Source organism: Sabethes cyaneus, chromosome 3, assembly GCF_943734655.1.
Source record: "Sabethes cyaneus chromosome 3, idSabCyanKW18_F2, whole genome shotgun sequence".
Taxonomy (NCBI): Eukaryota; Metazoa; Arthropoda; class Insecta; order Diptera; family Culicidae; genus Sabethes; species Sabethes cyaneus.
The window spans coordinates 186,806,915-186,828,840 of record NC_071355.1 but is presented as its reverse complement, the minus strand read 5'-3'; the positions used below and the strand labels follow the sequence as shown (position 1 = coordinate 186,828,840).

The following is a 21,926-nucleotide window of genomic DNA, read 5'->3' as shown; positions in this document are numbered from 1 at the left end:
CCGGAAATTGCAATGCACTTTGAATGACCAAGCAAATAACTTACGAAGAATTCACCAGAAATGTATAGCTACGCCCCTTTACGTTCCTCAAAAAAAAAACCACCAAAACCCGCCTGATGATTCTCGACTCGGTCGGCGGACTGCAATATGTAGGTATGACTAATCATTGAGTCATTTAACACGGCGATCCCAATCTCGGTTTGCCGTTTTCGCAGCATCAGCGTGAGCAGAATAATATTCAATTAGCACTTTCATTATTTTGTCCGTGTTAGAACGGAATTGGGAACACGGTTCGTTGACCCCGGGGTACTACACGCACGCAGGATGCAACAGATAATGTGGTAATGTGGCGATGGCCAGGTTGCTTGATATTGTAAACAAAGTCGCGGTACAATCCCAGCAATGGGTGGTTCCCCGCTCTGGAATTTGTTTTCGAAGCACAGTAATGTATTTTGAGGTTGAGCTTCACCGAATTTGATAACGATTGGCACGAGAGTGTTTACAGAGCATTAAACGTGTGTACACAGAACCGAGATTCATCAAAACAAACTGGTTTTCGAGCTAACGTTTAAGGTACAAGAGCGGAATGATTTATTTGTGGTACACCTAAATATTGAACGTTGCAATGCTTCTAGCTCAACGATTTGGCAATCGACTCTAAACTTTTCCCTTTTGTCTCTGGTACAAAAAATGCCACGAACAACGTCCCGGCAAGAGAGCAGCAACAAAACAGGAACAGCGTTCCATGCATTCCAAGGACCTCAAATAAAGTGGAAAAGTACTGTAAAAGAAGAAAAATAGTAGTTAGTAAAAAATGTTAGTAATTCAAATATATATACGTTTTTTTCTATGATGTGCTAACTTATCAGGATCAGACAAATAACATAGGTTATAAGGGTGATTTTGGGAGATTACGCCACAGTAAGTTTCGTATTTCAAAACGAACAAATCTCTTTGCACACACTCTTTAATATAAAGTTACAACGGACAACGCCTATAAGTAGTTACGGTCGTTGAAATCACAACAGTAATACTATGATAGTCAAAAAATCAAGCAGCCGATTGTTTTATGATAACAATAATACTTAATTGTAGTTAGGCTTTCCAGAGAGTCCGCAATAGGCTGCATAATAAAGAACAATCTAAAAACATTGAAGTAAACTACCTTACAACCAACTCGTAGCTGCAGTACGATGTCATACAAGGACAATATGAATAGCAAAGGTGTCAAATTACTACCTTGCGGTACACTTGATATGTTGGAAACTGACAATGAGCTGCAGATATTCAGCCGTAGTAAGAACTTGGTAAATGATTGGATAATAGTGGTCCTTAGCCTCTTATCCAGCAACTCCTATCCCTACCTCCACGTGGTACCAGCCGGAATATAAGCAACCTTAGCGGAGATCGGGTAACCAACCCCGGTGGAAACTAAGGTTGACGGAGAAGGAGGCGTTGGGTTATCTCGGTGCTATAAGATGAGAGCCCCATTACGAGACTCAGTGACGTGACCAGAGTAAGCCCATATACCTAAACCTTTAGGCATTCACGCCACTCACGCCGAGGACCCGTGTTTAAATCCCAACCCCGGGTTCAAAGAAGTCACGAATGACCCAAGCTGTTAACGTGACTATAATCTAACAAAAAAAATTGACTGCTATGGAAAATCAAAAGAAAATCGGCTCGGAACATACGGCATGGACTATAAAAGGTGAAAGAAATAAAGATATAGATGCTTAGTACCAGGAATTGCAGATCACTAAATTTAGTGGCTGGCGACAGGAAGCTGCGATGTGCGTTGACCACACGAAGGTAGACCCGACGACGAGAAGGAAGCGTGCTATGTGCAGCTGGAGGCGACGTACGACAGTTACTCACTAAGGGACATCAAGATCGTCATCGGGGATATGAACGCCCAGGTCAGATCGGCAGAGAAGCAATGTATAGACCGGTGATCGGGCCCCAATAGCCTGCATACCGACACGAATGATAACGGCAAGCGATGCATCAACTTTGCAGCTTCTCCATGCTTGGTGATCAGAAGTACTTTCTCACTCCACAAAGCCACCTGAAGCCAACGACCTTCGAACCAAATCGACCATATTCTCATCGAGAGCTGGTTTTTCTTGTACATCACCAACGTACGCTCCATACGGGGTGCGTTTATCGACTCGAACCATTACCTAGCAGCAGTACATGTACGCTCAAAACTATCGACGTTTTTTACCTGGCGACAAAGCCCCCCCCTGAGTTAAACATTCGCTAATTAAACAACCGGACCGGCGGACATGGGCACATAAATAAAAAAAAAATTAAACAACCTGCCAGTTGCTGAAAACTACGCGCGCATACTGGATGAAGTTCTGCCTTCCTCTAGCTCCACTACATAGATGCTTCGACCCTCGAAAACGGATGGAGTATGATACGCTCGGCCGTCAACGAGGCCGCAATTGCGGTGCTATGTGAGAAAGAGAGGTGATGTGAGAGCGAGAGGTGGTCGACAGGTGGAAGCAGTTCTTCGATGAGCACCTCAACAGCAGCAGAAGGAGGCGCAACGGAAGTTAACCTCGGGGTGGCTACAACCGCTAACAGCGTACCGACTCCCGATGTCGAAGAGTCCGGCGAGAAATTCGTCAGCTGAAGAATAATAGTCACCGGAAAGGACCGACTCTCGGCAGAACTCTACAAAAATGGGCAAAAACCGCTATCAACGGCACTTCATTGGATATTTTCTAGAATTTGTGAGAAGGAGAAACTACCGGAGGAATGGATGGAAAGTGTAGTCTGTGTAGTTTGTTGTTCAACAAAAAAGGCAACCGGCTAGATCACTGTAATTACCGCGGCATCACGTAGGGCGACGCTGCCTACAAAGTGCTCTCTCAGATTTTGTTGCTTCGTTTTATCCCCAATAGCAAGAGAATTCGTAAGTCTGTATCAGGCGGGTTTTATGGAGGCCCGTGCTACTATGGATCAAACTCTCCGACAAATCCTCCAGAATTCTCACTCCAGCTACCAGCCTCTTCCTCAATAAGTGATAAGTAATCCTGAAGCGTACAGCAAAAGAAACAACGAAGCATACCACAATAGTTCAAAATAATGGACGCAATGGTTAGAGTACCCAACAGAAGAGGAAGAGGAATCCTCCAGAAATGTCGAGAGTACAACGTGCCCTGGAGCGAGTCATATGCTACGTGCGCGTTTTGGGGCCACTCTTGAGTCTTTTCAAATCACGCAGAGGGTTGCGGCAAGCGGATGGACTGTCCTGTATGTTATTTAATATCGCAAGTGTAATCTGGCGAGCGGGCATCGAAATGAGAGGAACGATCTTCAGCAAGAGTAGCTAACTCCTAGCCTTCGCCGACGACCTTGGCATCTTAAATTCATAAAAAAGTTATTTATGTTTTATAAGATTTTAAACCATCAACCAGATCCTGAACCTGGACTAAATTCAGCACATTTTAGATCAGATGTTGGGGCAGATTTTGGACCTGGACCACATTATGATCCACATTTTTTTATCACATTTCGGATCAAATTTTGGATTAGGTTCTAAAACTGGGCCAAACCAGATTTTAGATCAGTTTTCCGGGCCTAGACCATATAGTGGACCTGTACTACATCGTGAAGCACATTATTTATCGATTTTTGTTTCAGGTTTTGGAACAGATTTGGATTACATTCTGGGCCAAATTTTAAACCACATTTTCATCAGATCAGATTGGATTTTTGACCAGATTTTGGATCAAACGTGGGATTAGGTTTTAGACCCAGATTCTAGACCATATCTAAACCAGTTTCTGCTCCAGATTTCGGACCACATTTTTGATCAGCTTTTGGATCAGATTCTGGACCTGAACAGTCTGTATCAGAACCAGATCTTAGAGCGGCGTCAGATTCTCGCCCAGATTTTGAATTATATTTTTATCAGATTTAGACCTGATTTTGGAAAATATTTTGGAGCACATTTTTGATCAAATTGTGGACCACATTCTGGACCCGGACCTGATTCTGGACCATATTTTTTGAACCAGATTCTAGACCTGGACCGTATTTCAGACCAAGACTAGACTGTAGACCACATTTTTACCAAATGCTTTCCAGATTTTGTAACAAATTTTGGACCAGATTTTGGAATTCATTTTCGGTTAGAATTTATCCATTTTTACCTTTGTTATACTATAACAAAGGTTTAAAAATTGATCGCTAAACACGAAGTTGATCCGAGGCCGAGTCACATATACCAATCGATAAGGTTCGACGAATTGAGCAATGTGTGTGTATGTATGTGTGTGTGTGTGTGTGTGTGTGTGTGTGTGTGTGTGTGTGTGTGTGTGTGTGTGTGTGTGTGTGTGTGTGTGTGTGTGTGTGTGTGTGTGTGTGTGTGTGTGTGTGTGTGTGTGTGTGTGTGTGTGTGTGTGTGTGTGTGTGTGTGTGTGTGTGTGTGTGTGTGTGTGTGACGCTTGACTTTAGTCGTCTGTTTCTCGGAGATGGCTGAACCGATTCGTTTGCTATTACGCTTATTTGAAAGGTGTTATCACCTTGTAGATCACTATTGAATTGTTTTGCGGTTCGACATTTTGTTTAAAAGTTATAAGCAAAAATGTAAAAATTACGTGACATGATTTTCTCCGGAACCGCTCAACCGATTTCTACAATTTTAGTATTAAATGAAGGCTCTTGCTACAAATTTTTGAAATTTTTTTATCGAAAACCATCAAGCGGTTCAAAAGTTATGCTTAAAAATGTGCTTTTTCAATGTGTCAATTAGTCGAACGTTTCTCAGAGAGCCCAAACCGATTTATGCGCTATTAGTCTCATTTGGTGGGTAATATAGCCTCATAGAGCACTATTGTTTTATTTTTTGATTTGAAAGTTATGAGCAGTCGTGTACAGCACAATAAAATTTACAATTGTTCGTAACGATTTTAACCAGATAATTAATCAGATTTCAATTATCTTAGTATCAAACGAGAGGCCTTAACGCTGTGAACATATCTGCTAAATTTTATTAGAATTGGCCTTACCAGTCAAAAGTTATTTGGAAAACATTGATGAAATTATTTTAGCAAACTTTACTGATATGAACCAAATAGAAAAGAAACGCGATCATGTGCTCTAGCGCAAAAATTCCTAATTTTCCAGGTCTTTGGAAGAGTTTATTTAAAAAATATGGCGCAACTTTTTACACTATTAGGGTGACCGTAAATCTACCTATTAGGGTGATACAAATTCTTGTTTTTCTAAATGCGTCCAAAAAAGTATAGTGTCTCCACAAAAGTTGTAGAACACAGTAAAATAAGCAACTTTGCTGTACATAGTAACTATCTATCCCTTACTGGTTGCGAAGTGTAACGATTTTTTTTTTTTTCAAATGCAGCGAAAATTGAAAAATTGAGATATCGAAAAGTGGCTACGTCACAATTTAGATAATACATTTCGTCACACGTCAAAAAAAATTCAGGCAAATCGGTACTCTAGATACTGAGATACTCGCACCGTTGCTGAAAGCATATGGTTTCGAGGAGAGCGCGTTTAAACTATTGTACAGCACTGCACTTCCCTTCAAGTGATCCCTCAGTTTTACTGTAAATTCTCAACGAGACCACGTACCGAAAAATACTTTGGGCTCAACATTTCTGAAGATAAAAAAAGGCTTCTGAAAATGCAAAACAAACAAGTTTTTCGACTTTCCAGTGAGGGTCCCCCTTAAATATCAATCCTGCCCAAGAACTTTGCACACGGTTTTTTGATTGCTTTCAAATATTCTATAAATTTATCAGTAGATTACATACACATGCACATGTGTTAATGATACACGCTATGTCTGAAGGGTGCGATTATGCAACTTTGATGTACATAAAATTTTCTTTCGCAACGTGTTAGTACACGTCTTCACGATTCAGAATATGCTAATTTTAAAAAAATCCATCGGGAAAAAATTGAAAAAAGTCTATTTGAATGTTTTAGTTGTACCCGGTTGATACAGGTGTACGCACTTAGCAATTCCATGATAAAAAGTGCTCCGATTTTGTTCAAACTTTGTAGATTTGTTCTTTTCATGAACATTTTAGACACGTATTTTTAATTTGGTGCTTAGGGTGCCCCCGCTTGATTTGGGGTGGTCCAAAAAATCACAGTCATAGTCATGACACCTTCTTTTGAACACTGAACACAATCTTTAAATATTTAAATTTTCGTGCTTGATTGAATAAAAATTGTTAAATATGGAGAATTTCACTTGAAATAACTCGAAACAGTGGACTCCTCGTTAGCCAAGTGGCCAAACAGTATTAAAAAAAGTTTATTTTTGGCGAACTTCAACATTTTTATCGTGTGATATTCCCTAAATTTGCTATATAAACAAATAACAAACGACACGGCTTTGTAAAAAGAAAGGATGAGGCCTTCAAATTAAGTGAAACATTGACTTTTTGCCACATCAATTGATTTTATCTAAGATCTAAGATCGCTAACATTATTTCCAATTAATTTGAAAGCACTATCTTTCTTCTTTATAAAACTATACTGTTTGTTATTGCTTTCATAGAAAATTTAGGATATATTACATTACGAAGATGTCAGGATTCGCTAAAAATCAACTTTTTTGAAAACTGATGTGCAAGAGGTTCATTGTTTCCACTCCACTGAGGTCCACTGTTTGGTGAGCGAGAGGTCCAGTTGTTAAAAATGTAATTCTTAGCTTTTAGTCATTTCCAGTTAACAAAGCATAAAAATTTCAATATGTAAAGACCCCTTGCCCGTAGTGGTCTCGTTTCAACTCCCAATTGATACTCATTCTATATTTTATTGTCTGATTTCGGTATGTTTCTATTCAATCGTTTGAATGGAAACATTGCAGAAGAAATTTGAGTTTTGGACAGTCAAAGTCTGATCAATCGGGTTAGATCAATCGGATATAGGCGAACCCACTTACCAAACTGTATGTCCAAAACAAACAAACAAATAAACGTGTCTAGATTTTTGATAAGTTTTATACAAAGCTTTTAAAAAATATAAAACCAGGGATCTTATTGTTGTAGGTTTTTGTAATTATGCCATGGTTTGGATGGTTATTATTCATAAAAGCTAATATAGGTTACAATGCAACGTTTTTATTAGATACTCATTAATGTACCTTTCGACTGCTATCAAAATTGTTGTAATCGGTTGAGCGATTCAAAAGTTAACTATTTAAGAGAAGGTGTCATGACACAGATGATGATTTTTAGCACTACCCTAAGTGGTCCACACACCCTATCCCAAGAGCATGTACCCTAAGCTTCAAACAAAAACTACAGGTCTAAAATTTTCATAAAAAGAACAAATCCTCAAAGTTTGAACAAAATCGCAGCACTTTTTATTATGGAATTACTAAGTGCGTACACCTGTACCTGTACCCAGTTGATTATAGCTAAAATATTCAAATTGACTTTTTTCAATTTTTCCCCGATGGATTTTTTTAAAATTAGCATATTCTGAATCGTGAAGACCTGGACTAACACGTTGTGAAAGAAAATTTTATGTACATCAAAGTTGCATAATCGCACCCTTCAGACATAGCGTGTGATAACTACCATTACTGCTCATAAATGTATAACAGTCCCATGTGATTTTCTCCACTTTTGTGATAAGCCTGGGGATCATCTTTAAATTGTTCATGCTTTCAAAATTTCAAACAGTAATGTTATTTTTTTTCCCAAAATTTTGAAAATAACATCAAACTATGTCAGTCACAAGTTACGAATAAACGCATAACAGTAGTGAAAATATAACAATAAACATCTGCTTTTAGAAAATGCCTGGACCGATTTGATTGAATAACTACCAAACGCAAAGTTTTGTGGCCTAGAAGAATTCTATTGAACAGAATTTGGAACGGATGTACGGTTCCGAAGATATGTCCGGAACAAGTTCCGGAATATATGAAACTTGAACATAGACGCACCTTGAATCATAACAAACCCGTCATGCGACACCTCCAAGTACCCGAAGTTGCAAAACTAGACCATTGGTAGTCGTATAAAATGTTCAAGACATCCATCAAGACGGCCACATCTGAACACGTCCGGGAACGTTCCGGATCGGGGATCAATTTCTGAATTGAACTAAAATAAAACTTGTGACATCTTTGAGTACTCAAAATTGCAAAAGTAGTTAATTTGTCGTCATATACAGTGTCCAGGATTACATTGGCCACAGCCGGACACGTTCTAGGAACGTTCCAAATGCATCCAAGAAAACGGCCAGTTTCTAACTTAAACCAAACCCCAGAATGCGATCCCGCTATTAACTCAAAATAAAAAATTACAAATAAAAGGAAAACATTTTTGGAATGCTTTGAAATATTATTCAAATTTATCAGTATATTGCATAGACATACGTATTGATGATAACTACCATAGTGTATCAAAAAGCTGAATTAGGTTCCGAAGGCGTGTCGAATTGTAACTCAAATGACAAATGAGATAGTATAACAAAGGTTTCTTTCACCAATAGGTGACCAATAGGTGGATTAAATCGGGTTTTGGACCAGATTCTGGACCTGAAGCAAATGATTTTGGACCACATTTTTTCAAATTTTAGATCTAGCTTTGGATAATATTTTAGACCGCTTTTTTCAGATTTTGGATCAGATGTGGCACCAGTTTTTGAACCATTTTCTGGGCAATGACCAGATTTTGGGCCTGGACAGATTCAAGGTCATCAGATTTTGAATGATATTTCGGACTAGATTCTTAAACTGGGTCATATTTTTTATCAGGTTTTGAACATGGAGCAGATTTAGGGCATTCAAACAGATTCTAAACCATAAACCTGATTTTGGATCGGACTTTGATCCAGATACTGAACATGGACCATATTTTGGACCTGAACTATATCGTGGACCACATCAAATTTTGTTCCAGATTTGAAACAGATTTTGACTAGATTATTAACCACGTTTTGGACTACAGTTTTTATCTGATTTTGGACCCAGATTCTATACGAAGGACAGTTTGCCCCACCCTCGTTTCATAAATTAGTGTTTGTTTGAAGTTTTTTATTTTTTATTTTTAGAATTATACTGTCATACGTAATTCGTACAAACAGACCGTTATCAGAAGCTTTTGTCGGCGATTACCAGTATGGTTTTCGAGAAAGAAGATCGACTACGGATCAAATGTTTACCTTGCGTGAATTCTTGACAAATTTCGAGAATTCAACTTGCAGGCTCACTATCTGTGTGTAGATTTTAAGGCAGCGTACGATTCAGTGAAAAGAAATGAATTATGGCCGATAATGCTCGAACACGGTTTTCCGACCAAGCTAATAAAAATGTGTCGTACAGTGCTAGAAAAATCAAAATTAAGCGTTGGCATAGCTGGTGCAATATCAGATGCATTCGTGACGTTAGGCGGATTGACACAAGGCGATGCACTCTCTAACCTATTGTTTAATATAGCACTTGAAGGGGCGATACGAAGTGCAGGCGTGCAAAGGAATGAAACCTAAATCGCACATGCTCCTAGGCTTTGCGGATGACATCTACATTGTTGGTGTTGATCGTAGAGCTATTGTAGAGGCATTTGTGCCTTTCAAAAGAGTATCTGCGAGAATCGGACTTATCATAAACACTGCCAAAACGTGTACGGGATAACGATGGATAACGTGTCGGTATTGCCTAGATACCGGCTCATTGAAGATAACTAGTTTTGCAGTGACAACAGCTTGCTGCTGGCGCTAGTTTATCATTGAATCGTACATATACATTAGCACCAGAAGCAAGTGATTGTCACTCAATTACTAGCTATGTCAACACGATAGAAAAGTTTCAGACGCGACTGCATCACATCTTGGTAGTAGTGTAAATGAATCACCAATGCTGAAATTAAATGCAAAATGCTGCAGAGTGCTAGTGAATGAAAATTGATTTATAGTTTCATATCAGAGGGGAATATTTGTGATGAAAAGAAGTAGAATTGTTCTGTGACATCATATTCACAACTGTTTAGTTGCTAGAATAAGTAAACGTGATCATAATTGTGTGTTTTCCAAACTATCATCAAGAGCGGATACGCGTAAGCGATTGCTGCTGGTTTTTTCAGCCTGAGTATAAGCCAGTGGAAAAACAGTGGTTTTGATGTTTATTGAATAAAATTTAGCAAATTACTTACATTTTGATGAACATAGTTATAACACATTAAAGCTTATGAGTGCTACATCCGTTTCAGTATTGTTATATAGTGGCAAAGTTTTTATTTGGTAAAGCGCAGTAAAAAAGGTAATGTATGCCGAATTTAGTAATGTGCTGGAAATACCCTCCCGTACCCTATATGGCAAAGAGTGTGGAAGTCTGAATTATGTTGGATCTGAGGTAAAAATAGATAGGGAACGGTACGAGGTTGTCGACGAATTCACATATCTGGGAACTCTGGTAACATGCGACAATGACGTCGCTCGAGATTGAGTGAAGAGACGTATTGCTGCTGCAAATAGGGCTTCCTGCGCACTCCGTAGCCAGCTAAAGTCACAAAGTTTGCGGACGCGTACAAAATTAGCTATGTATAAAACATTAATATTGCCGGTCGCCCGCTATTATCATGGTCATGAGGCATGGACTAGTATAATTGGTGTATTTGAACGCAAAATTTTGCAGTCAATACTTGGCGGCAAGATGGAATACGGCGAATGGCGTAGACGCATGAACTACGAGTTGTACGAGGTGTACAAGTATGATGATATTGTAAAGCTGATCAGGCGCCGGCATTTACAGTGGGCTGGACATGTAGCCCGAATGCCAGAAGAATGGTGAGCAAAAATAGTGTTCAACAGAGAACCCGGACGAGGTCGTCGGCTACGAGGTAGACCATGCATTCGTAGGGTGTGTGCGATCGAGGAAGATGCACGTGCAGGGTGGAGTGCAGGGTGACTGGAGACTGGCAGCCCAGAACCGAGAATCCCGGAAATCACTAATATGTTCGGCTAGGAGCCAACTGGCCATAATTCAAATTTTCGACTTTTGATATTTGGTATTCTTGGATTTTTGGTTTTTGAGACAAAACTAAACTCCGACCAGTTCAAAGCGTTTCAAAAGTCGAAGTTGCTAACGTGACCATGTTGCAAGAGACCTAATTGAGTCAGTTTAAAAAAACTTTTTAGTTTATAAAGAGCATCTCGATGCGAGGAATAGAGAAAACTAACTAGAGGTCGGTAAACCTAGGAAAACGAATAGACCAAGACAGATGTGATTTCTTCAGGGTGCCGCCCCTTAGCGTCTCGCCATGAATCATCTAGGAAACGTTTTTGAATTTTGTTGTTGAGTTTATTATAGAGTGGCTTAACCGACAGGTCATTCACCATCTAGGAAACGTTGAATGTATGGTAGACGTATATTATGGTTCCCATCCAATACGGCAGACATACCTTATGGCATTCGAATTTATGGCATTCGGACGTATGGCCACCATCTGTGTGACTATCGTGTTTACGGCCGGTCACCATTTCTTGAAGCATTGCCTCACAACAGGAAAACTAATGTGCAATATGACAGCGATATCTCGCGAGTTAGTATCTAACCAGCATGTGGATTCTACTAACAAAAGATAATAAAAAATAGTAATTTTTCTAAAAATTTTAGTCGGTTATGTCCTTCAAAGAACTTAAAGGACTTGCGAATGAATTTTTTAAATATCTGGTTTGTTTTGAATTGGATCATTTTGAAAAATGTTTGCAACTCTAAGGACAGCTAATAAGCGACATCCTTCTCGTAGGATACATTCGATGAACTTTGAGAGTCTGAGTTTGACTGATATACGTAACGTATAACTAATGCTAGGCTTATCGCTAGGACCACTTCAAAGTACGATAGAGATCTAACAAATCAGTTGTCGTGTGTTTGAAGAAAAACTAAAGCTTAAGATAATTAAGATTCAATACAAACTTTAAGCTTGTTATGCCTCTGATTGGAATTGATTAATTTTGTGAAATATTACACCCAACTGTGCTTGGTGTGTCTATGAATTTAATTTGAATCTTATTGAAGATGACAGCCACAGACCAGTCCAAAGTGCTTGCATTCTACATTCAACCTCATACCCTTAAGAGATATGTTTCATCGTTGACTATTGAAGATGAAATAGTATTTGAAAATTAATCCGTCATAGATATCTTTACGAAAAGCATTGTCATGTGATAATACTCAGAAAACAGATTTACGTTTGATATTCGAAACTCTGTGCTGAAATACCTCGGTTCTGACACCCTTCCGTTATTAGGAAGATCGTTGACTCGCAACAAGACCATAATTGAATACACCTGCTAATCTTACCTTAATTGCTATAAAAGCAAAAATCCACAGCATCGTCATGCAGACCGTGACCGAGAGCCCTTTGATCTGATGGTGGGGGTGGTCGTTATCCCGTTGGCAGCCCCCGCCGGAACGTGTGCAGCAAAAACCGACCGGCCCCGAGAAGAAAGGATAGCATATCATTAGAAAAAGGGTAAAATTTGCCCGGCTGCACAATGTGATGATGGCCGATGTTGCCGATGCGCTCGGGTGCGCAAATTAAATCTCCTAGAACAACAAAACGATGATATTGCACTCACCTTTTGCGGCATGATTTCGGCCAGGACGACGAACGGCAACGTCAGGACACCGAGCGAGGCGACGAAGATAACGGTCGAGAAGCAAACCAAGGGCAACCAATTGTAAGCGGTCACATCATGGCCGGCACTCTTGACGTACGAGAAGGCGGCAAAGATGCCCATGCCGATTGCGATACCGGCACCGGATACTATCAGCAGGAGCTGGAATGAAAATAGCAAAACACTGCACTGGTGGGTTCAATCGGTTGGCTTGACAGGGTCTGGAATGGTCAAGCCGATTGTGCGGTTAGTTAACGGCAAATGGCTTGTTAGCTGAGGTTACAACGCATGTTTGGAACGTTTTCTGATGCATTGCTGTTCATTGCAGGGTAGGTACCCTATAGAGAAAGCTATGCAGAAATAATTGGTGCAGCTTAATTTGGAACGAACGAAATGAACTTGTTTTATGTCTCGTAACAGAGTCATCGGTCCCCAAAGTACCATTTTGACGTAATTCAATGGAACGGGATTACGATACACGCAAACTGGGTTGAAATACTATTGCAACTTTCGAGAATTGATTACGGAGGAAATTAGATTGCCAGCCATATTGGAGAAATCCGATTTGAAAATTTAAAATATAGAAAGCTGGAGAGAGAAAGAATTCTACCTCCTTGCATATAAAGAGTTTGATTTAGTGTTAACCTGTCATGATTTTTAGATGACCCTGGTGGTAAAACATTTTTGACCATTCCTCAGTAGAGACTCTAAATGTCAAACTATGTTACTGTCACAGGGGAAAAGTTGTAAATGATGATTTCGTATTTCGAAAACCTACACCAAACGTATGCAAATCACGTTTGGCTTTGGCGGAAGTCAAAGCCACATTTGCGAAACAACTGGGCAGCCAGGTCCTACCTTTCGTCCAGCTCGTTCCACCAGTACCGTCGAGAAGTAGCTTCCAACCATCTGAATGGTTCCGATCGCAATAGCGGACATATTGGCCGACAATGACGATCCGGATTCCGCAAACACGCTGGCCGTATAGTTTAGCATGGCGAAGCAACCGCAGAATTGATTGAATGCCATCAGGCAAATTCCGATGAGAAATCCTTTACGGGCATGACGGGTCACTGAAAGTGCACACACACAACGACAGTTGGTGTCATTTGTAAGTGAATTGCGAAGCAAATTTCATCAGCAAATATGTAACCTATCCTTACCCAGATCGTCCCAAGTTATTTCGTCCTGCGGGACGGATTGTTTCTCCTCGCTGAATGTGTCCTTCAGCTTGACAAGCTCTTGCTTAAACTCGTTGGACACCTGCTGCGTATCGGTGCAATAGCCGCGGAAAAAACGGAGCGCGTTTTCCGATTTCTGCAATTAAAAGCTTGTTAGGAGAAAAGTCACGAGTCACAGGCTCGCACCCCTACCACAAAGTCATTCTTTCTCATTAGGAAAAACGGTGTATCCGGGATAAATGAAAAGCTCGCTAGAAACACGATTGGAAATGGCAGCATGATCCACGGAATTGTTTCATATGGTAGATAGCTTCCCAAAATGTAGATTAAAAGGATACCAAAATTACATGAAAAGACCAGAGTAGAACTGAGCATCCCTCGAATTCTAAAAATAAATTAAAAAGCAAATTATTTTTCAATCATATGTAAATTAACTTGACTCTTAACCAATAGTACCTGTCCTCCGAAATCTCCGAAATGAACGTTGGAATAACCATGAAGCAAACCCCTCCGGAGAATCCTCCCAGGAAACGCATTGCCATCAGGTAGTAAGCGTTATCGGCCACAATAACCAGAATCCAGGACAACTATTTCAATAAGAGTAGCATATGGTAAAATAATACGTTTGTAAAGTGCACAACAGAAGCCCTTACGATTTGTGGAATCGACGCCAGACAGGCAGTGATTTTTCGCCCATACCGGTCGGATACCCAGCCCGATATAAGATTACCGAACAAACCACCAACGCATAGAGAGGCCCCAATCCAGGAACCTTCCTCAGCGGTTATTGGACCACTCGCCAACGGACTGTCGGCAGATTGTAACAAGGGAAAGGACGGCGATGTCCAGCCGCACGCGAAGCCATAGGTTATTGACAAAAGATTCACTGAATGGTTTGCAAAAAAAAAATAATTTAAAAATAGTAATTTTAAAATTGAACAATTAATAAGTTGCAACTCACCGCAGAACGTTGCCAAGTACTGATTTCGGGCACTGCTCGAATGTTTCATGATGAGCAGGTAAACACCACCGCACAGTCCAGAGATCCTACTTACAGCAAACGTCCTTCTACGGATCCCAACAGTCTCTAACTGCCACCGATTCCGCAACTTCCTGGCATGTAAGTTTATCTGTTCACGTTTGTCACAGCATCTTTAAACACAAATAACCCTAGCTGTTGGACAATGATTTATCATTCTTCTTGCTTTCTGCTTGACGCAACAGACGCCGTGTATTAATGGATTACCTTATCATTTAGTAATCGTTTTGTGCTACCGGTTTACTATCTACCATTTGCAAATTAAGACGGACTAATTGAATAACGGTTGTTATAATTGGGGATGTTGCACCCTGACCAAGACGGATGTCACTGTACAATCTCCGAAATCGGGCAGCGTGATTGTGAAATGATAGCTTCATTTATACTAGTTACAGATATAATGGTTTATTACATTACTCAGCCTATAGTACTGCCCGTATCTCGTAAAGGCAAATTTTGTACTGTCTGTTTATTTTGTACTTTCTTATGAGGGAGTAAATGTTGTTTTTGTGAAGGACAAACATTGGATGAACTGGGTTTGCATATTATCAAACTGTGAAAAATGATCACGTCACGTCACGTCCACGTGGGATTCCAATTATTTTTCACAATTTACGTATCATTTTTCCCAGTACATCCAATGTTCGTTTTTCACAAAAAAAAACATTTTTACTCGTGTACTAACTTTTTGTGCCCCCTGATTTTGAAGCCAATTTTAAAGGGATTATTTCTAATTTTTTATTTCTTATTTCCTGTTGCCTATTTCCCACTTTCCGTTTCCTATTTCCTATTTTCTATTACCTATTTCCTATTCAATGCCACCAATAAATTAAATCCCACAATGTACCTTGGTTTCGCTAAAGTTAAAAAAACCTTAACAATAGTTAAGATCAGACTCTACTATTTACTAGTTTATCTTAAGATAAACTAAAACTGATAGCACGCGAACACACCCCGTACTCGACAACTTTGATTTACAATCTTTCAAGTTTTGCATTTAGTAACGCTAAAGGCAAACCCTTTCTCGTTCAATAAAATACTCCACTGATGAGATAGAGCAAATCTGGTAGTACAGAAACACTCCCCATAGTCATTGGCATATTTATTCATAAACATATAGCGGGGTAGAGACCATGTTTGGGCTTGGAAAAATTAACTGATCGTAGCATGGCAGATACATTTCTACCTAAAATAAAATATAGGGGAATGTCCCCGGTTATGAAACAGGTTTTGTTTTCTGGCCATAGTATTTGAAGGGATCATCCAATTTTGAATATTTTTAAACCACTCGAATGTTTAAATGTATACCTATATTGTGTTGCGGATTTTCGGCTTTCCAGCCAGTTTTATATTGAAAACGGCTTTTTTATACTGCCTGACGTTTCGGCCTTTGGTTTTGGCCTTTTTCAAAGGTAATATGGTTACGTTTTCTTGTCTAATCGTTGATTGCCAACGGAAGGAAGTTCAAATTTTAACAGCTCCAAATGCATTGGTTTAGTGACAAAATAATGTACACGCTTAAACCTTTTGACCATACTGCACAATGCAAAACACGTCCAAACTTCGATGACGCATTTTCCAACCAATCAGGATGCGAGGATTTCCAATCAGGATGCGAGGAAATGAAGGCGACATTAATTTAGTACGTCACGCAAATTTTGACCAAAATCAATTGGTCATGTCGTCAATTAATGTTTCGCGCATATCCACGTCCTTTACATCCATCCAGCATCCACGCAAATTCGTCTGATCTAGTTGAAAGAATCAGGACTTCCTGCTGACGTCTTGCATCAACACGCCTTGGGAAAGCTTTTCTGACAGATTTTGTCATTTTGTGTTTTTTTTGCAATCATTTAATATTGCTTTAGATAGAAACAAAATTTAATCCACAAGTGGCACAAACTCTATCCTTTAGTAAGCTTTTGAGTGAGGGGCAGCACAGGTTCTACGAAAGAACCTTAAAACCAGCCGTGGAACTTCGGTATGAGTTTATGTTTATCGATTGATATCAACACGAACATCAAGGGGAAACATTGCCATTGGTCTCTGGTGAGTTTGTGCGACTGCTATTTGCGGTTGCAAAAATCTTTCAGGCAGGACGGTACTCAAGGAGCTCGTCGCTGGTGTATCGCATATTATGTAAAGCCTTAATGGAGAGTTCATACTAGAGGAATAAATAAGTCCTGTTCACACATATATGTTAAAAAAAGTTTTCATTCATAAAATTTTTACTATTTGTTTTAAATCCTTCAGTACGTAAATTTTATAGAAGCCTTCACTAGTTGTATCTTAAAATGAAGGCTAAATTCCCCGAATAAATTTTCCATTTGTCATTTTTTTCATGTGACGTCACAGAACTTCATACCCCCTCTCCCTTATGTCACAAATCGTCACGAATAGGTCATCCCCCCTCCCCCCTATAAGTGCTTTATGGATGGCCCCTAATAGTGTTCTTCATTCAGGCCAACTCTTAGAAGATGTTCCGTTCGATTGGTGCAAAAATATTTAAAGTCGATCGGGAAGCTGCTAAATTATTAGCGTTCAAAATCTGACCGCTTTTCGAGAAAGATTTTTTGGAATGACACTCTATCTATCCAAACCTTGCCGTAAAACGTCCTACGTCAAAAATGTACGAAACACGATGAAGTGGGAATTTTTTAGATCAAATTGTACTCATTGAGAGAAAAATGTAAATTTAGTTTAAAATTGAATTAAAAAATATTTGGCAGTACTGGTGCTCAAAAATAATATCTTTTACGAATTCCTTGGGTAATTTCCTTTGAAAATGTGAAAATAGTGTTTTCTAAACCTAATATTTCCGGGGATAGAAGCAAAAGAAAATAAGAAGTGTTGGCAAAAACGGGTATTTTCCCTCAAAATGGAGGTACTCCCATTAATCGAGGGAATGTCCAACCGGCGCCAAATTTTGTATTTTTTCCTTTCTGACCAAAACCAACAATCTGGCAAAAACTGGTCCTAGAGAGCCTTAGAGAGTCACCATCTTAAACCGAAAATTCCAATCGAACAGAATCAGTTGTCAAAAGTAAGTTCAATCGAACAGGAGACTTGTCAAAACACCAAATTAGAGAGCCTTAAAAAGAGTAACGATTAGAGAGCCTGTTAAAGATAGAGAGACGCCATCTCAAATCAAGAACATGTTTTGAATAGATTTTTCTAATTTTTTAGCAGCTTTTTATGAATTATCAAAGATAAAAGCTTCAGAGGAAGGTTCCAAGAGGATGTTATTATTATATGTAGCATTGAGAAACTCGAAATCTTTAATTTAAATCGCTGGTTCTCAAAAGAATTGGCAATAACAGAAAACATCAGCATAACTATTTACGGTACGACCATTAACTGTGGTAAAATTATTATGAAAAGAAATTACATATCCAGATTTTATAAAATTTATTGTCAATTGCAAGGAAAATTGTACCATCCAAAGTGCGATATCGTACATAAAAGTGCTATTTTACATTAAATCGTTTCGGTATCTTCGGCGCACTTATTGCTTGGAAGATAACGAAAAAGTGCGCCGAAGATACCGAAACGATTTAATGCAAAATAGCACCTTTATAAGCGATATCGCACTTTGGATGGCACAATTTTCCTTGCAATTGAAAATATTTATTCCAAATGTCTGTTGATCACAGAATAACCTGTGCGTGCGGCAACACTGACATACGCAGCTACATTGTTGCTAGATTATTTGTTTCAGATGGCGACTCTCTAAGGCTCTCTAACTGGTCCAAATCCGTGAAGGTCGATTACACGTTTGGACTTTTTTTCGGTTACTTCACATGGAACGACCCATATACATCAACATAACCGAACAGATTCAGTTTCTTTGTAAAGTGACTTTCCTCAGAACTAATGCGTTTGGAAAAGTTTGACAGCTCATGGGTTTTCTTTTTCGTTGTTCAGCTTATCTCTGTTCTGTAGCGTCTATTGGTTTTTAGAAAATACAACCGACAGTCGAAAGTAAACTTATCTAAAGCCGGGAGTTGATAACCGTATCTTCTTAAACAAGAGAAGCCCCTAAGGCAGAAAATTTACAATCGGACTTCCGCTGTCCATTTTAACTTTACTTATCTTATTTAGTGCTGTTTAGAAAGCCAAACAAATCGTGTGTGGTACACTTGTAAACATAGCACAAATCTCCAAATTATTTATACTGAGCTTCCTTTGACGTCAGAATTATTCAATGTTTGTGCATTTTTCAAAATTATCGTACAAAGGAAAGGGTCCGAAAATTTCATAAAATTTTGTATTGTACACGGGCATATTTGATCGACTTGTGAACAAAAATGATATTTAAACAACTCTCCAATGGAAATTTGCAGATTTTCTCGGATATCACTTATTTTAAAAATCCGTAACTCCGTAACGAAGCAGCAGAACCAATATTTTTGGGGGGCTCCGTAGCCGCAAGGTTACCGAGTCTGCTTTGACAAGCGAGTGGTCGTGGGTTCGAATCTTAGTAGAATCAAGCCATTCGATGTCAAGTGACTTTAGCATGGGTTTATTCTCAGGCCCCTCCATTTACCTTTCCGTCGGGCTGAATTCTATATTTACCCTCTGAAGCCTCTTGACAGTGCAAATGTCCCTCCTATAGTTAAGTGTACTGGTCAGAGGTACGAATGAGTCCTCGCCAGGGACGGGGATAGTGCTGGATAATATGGGATAGTGCTGGCAGCGAGGAATAAGTGGGTAAAGTAGATTAAGCTTTGAAGGAAGGGTAAACCCCAATACACGCAAGCACGCATAAAATTTAATAAGCATATCGCTCACTCAATAGCGATTATAGCAAAAAAGAAATGCAGTGCAGGTCATACAGCAAACACCCGGGCGATATTACAATAGATCAACTATACTGGTCGCAGTAATGAGTCCACACATGGAAAAAAAACCAATATTTTTGCATGAAAATGTAAAAAAAATTCTCAAAAATCTGCTAAAAATATTTTAATACCTGGTTTTAAATTTTGGTTAAGACCATTGCAAATCATTTTGAAAATTTTTGTCCCCCCGCCCTTGGAAATTGGCTTGAAAAATCAGGGGGCAAAAAAATAATTTGTAGGATATGATTCAAATTTTTTTTTAAATCAATCGTCTGTGGGCTCTAGAGTCTGAAAAACTCGAAAAATGAGTGTACAAGTTAAGTTAACGCTTCTAGCACGAAACAGAAATGGAAATTCGAACAATGGAATTTCCGAAAATCGTCCAAAAATTTTTTTTCTAAATTTTGGACTTTTTTCGTAGATTTTTGCATAGAAAACAAAAACGTATATATTATAAGCAAGAATAGATTCGGTTTACACGTTTAAACTTTAAGGGGTCATAGTACTTTTTCAATTTAAAAAAATCGAAACTTTTTTTATTGATTATTTCGAGAGATTAACATTTTGACCATGCGTGTTTCAAGTCATTTCGATGAATTCCAAAAATTAACAAAGTTACAGCTATTTGTACCGCGCATGTCTGGAGCGATTACACAGCGAATAAAAACTTCAACGTTGTTTTTCTCGAAACCAGGTTTTGAAAGTCGGTACCATAAATATCTCAAGAACGGCTCAAGCAATTCTCATGATTCTTTTTTCGTTTTAAAGCCAACAAAATTATGTAGTGTTTGACCCATCCTTTTTTTGATATTACAATTTTTGTATTTTTTAGAAATGTTTAAAGTCAATTTTTTCGACTAAAAACGTTACTTTTATGTTTGAATGTCCGACATTTTGTTATGCGGTCGAATTTTAAAAAAAGGATGAGTCAAACACGAGATAATTTAATATACTTTCATGTCGTTTTGGAATTTTTCAATTCGGATAAGCCCCCCAGCGCCAATCCATGGTACCGCAAATCATGTTTTTTTCGAATGATCATGTTCAAGGAGCCGTAGGGGAGAGGGGAAGAGGTTCACATAAAACAAAATTGTAAATATTAGTATAAAGTGCAAAGTGCAAAAAACTCGAATCGATTCGCTTTTCGCGTTATCGAGAAAAAAATATTTGAAATAAGGCAAAAAATATGGTGTAAAAAGTGCTATGCCCCCTTAAATAAAAATGCCTAAAAACCATGTTTTTTTTTGCTCGATTAAAAAATTCACTTTGTTTTTTTTCGCCCCCCCCCCCTTCAGTGGCCCAACACCGGAAGGACAAAAACTTCATAAAATATTTGTAATGATATTTTTTTTGAAACGATGATTCTACAATTGATGAAGGGACGGTAAGGGAAAGTAATGAAGAAGGATTTTTTCGGGAATGAAGGGGAAGGGTGGAAAGGAAGGGGGGGGGGTAATAGGTAGCTATGCTTAACAAGTTGTCGTTGTGACTCCTATCTTTTGTCCAATGCTGGAAGGTGCATGGGTCGAACCAAGCTGTAATCAGAGATTATAACCGGATTTGAACCCACAACACCTGCCAGGGCGTGTCCTTTCTTTGTACCTTTCTTTGCTGTGGCCATTTGGCTTCTAAATGACCTTATTTTATTTTCATCAGTCTTATTTAATCAAGCCGATGTGATTTGATGTGTCGCAAGATGGGTTATCCTAAATACAAAAATGGCCCCAAAACCCGGGTACCGGATGTTCCGGGACCAATGCTGATGTAGCCATTTGCCTTCAAAATGTCTTTATTATACTTTCAATAGTCTTACGTTATCAAGCTGATGTAATTTGACGTGTCGCAAGATAAATCATCCTAAAATTTAAAATTGTCCTCAAAAACCGGGTACCGGATGTTCCAGAACCAATGAGGAAATGGCCGCTTGGGTCCTAAATGTTCCCATTGTACTTCCATTAATCTTATTTTATCAAGCCAATGTGATTTGATGTGCCGCAAAATGAATTATCTCAAAATATAAAAATGTTCCCCGGGACCTGGTAGTGGGTGTTCCGGAACCGACGCAGAAGTGGCCATCAGCCAACAAATATTCCCCAACATACCTTGGGTGCTAGTTTTTGGCCATAGCTTTCAAACGAGGTAAAGAAAACGAAATTCGGATTGAAAATGGATGAATGAGAGCAATTTCAAAACTTGGGTCGTTTTCGACCCTTAATGCATAATATGTAACTTTTTTCTAAT

General features: G+C 39.0%; 2 protein-coding genes across 2 annotated transcripts in view; both read right to left on the bottom strand.

Annotated features, from left to right (window-relative positions):
• LOC128741600 (facilitated trehalose transporter Tret1-like) overlaps positions 1 to 21,926 on the bottom strand; it is a 546,799-nt gene that overhangs the window by 95,166 nt on the left and 429,707 nt on the right. The window lies entirely within an intron of this gene.
• LOC128741602 (facilitated trehalose transporter Tret1-2 homolog) lies at positions 632 to 14,815 on the bottom strand. The gene is made up of 9 exons (XM_053837542.1): positions 14,767 to 14,815; positions 14,459 to 14,691; positions 14,262 to 14,392; positions 13,998 to 14,190; positions 13,788 to 13,941; positions 13,483 to 13,697; positions 12,586 to 12,786; positions 12,308 to 12,373; positions 632 to 781 (listed from the first exon to the last, which is right to left on the bottom strand). The coding sequence occupies exons 1-9, from the start codon at positions 14,813 to 14,815 to the stop codon at positions 632 to 634; spliced, it is 1,392 nt and encodes a 463-aa protein (XP_053693517.1).

Excerpts from the sequence above, each read along its gene's own strand:
- LOC128741602 (XM_053837542.1), bottom strand. The coding sequence starts at position 14,815 with ATGAAACATTCGAGCAGTGCCCGAAATCAGTACTTGGCAACGTTCTGC. Across the intron at positions 14,191-14,261 it reads TCGGAGATTTCGGAGGACAG|AATTCGAGGGATGCTCAGTT; the intron begins GTACTATTGGTT and ends ATTTATTTTTAG. Across the intron at positions 13,942-13,997 it reads TGAGAAAGAATGACTTTGTG|AAATCGGAAAACGCGCTCCG; the intron begins GTAGGGGTGCGA and ends TTTTAATTGCAG.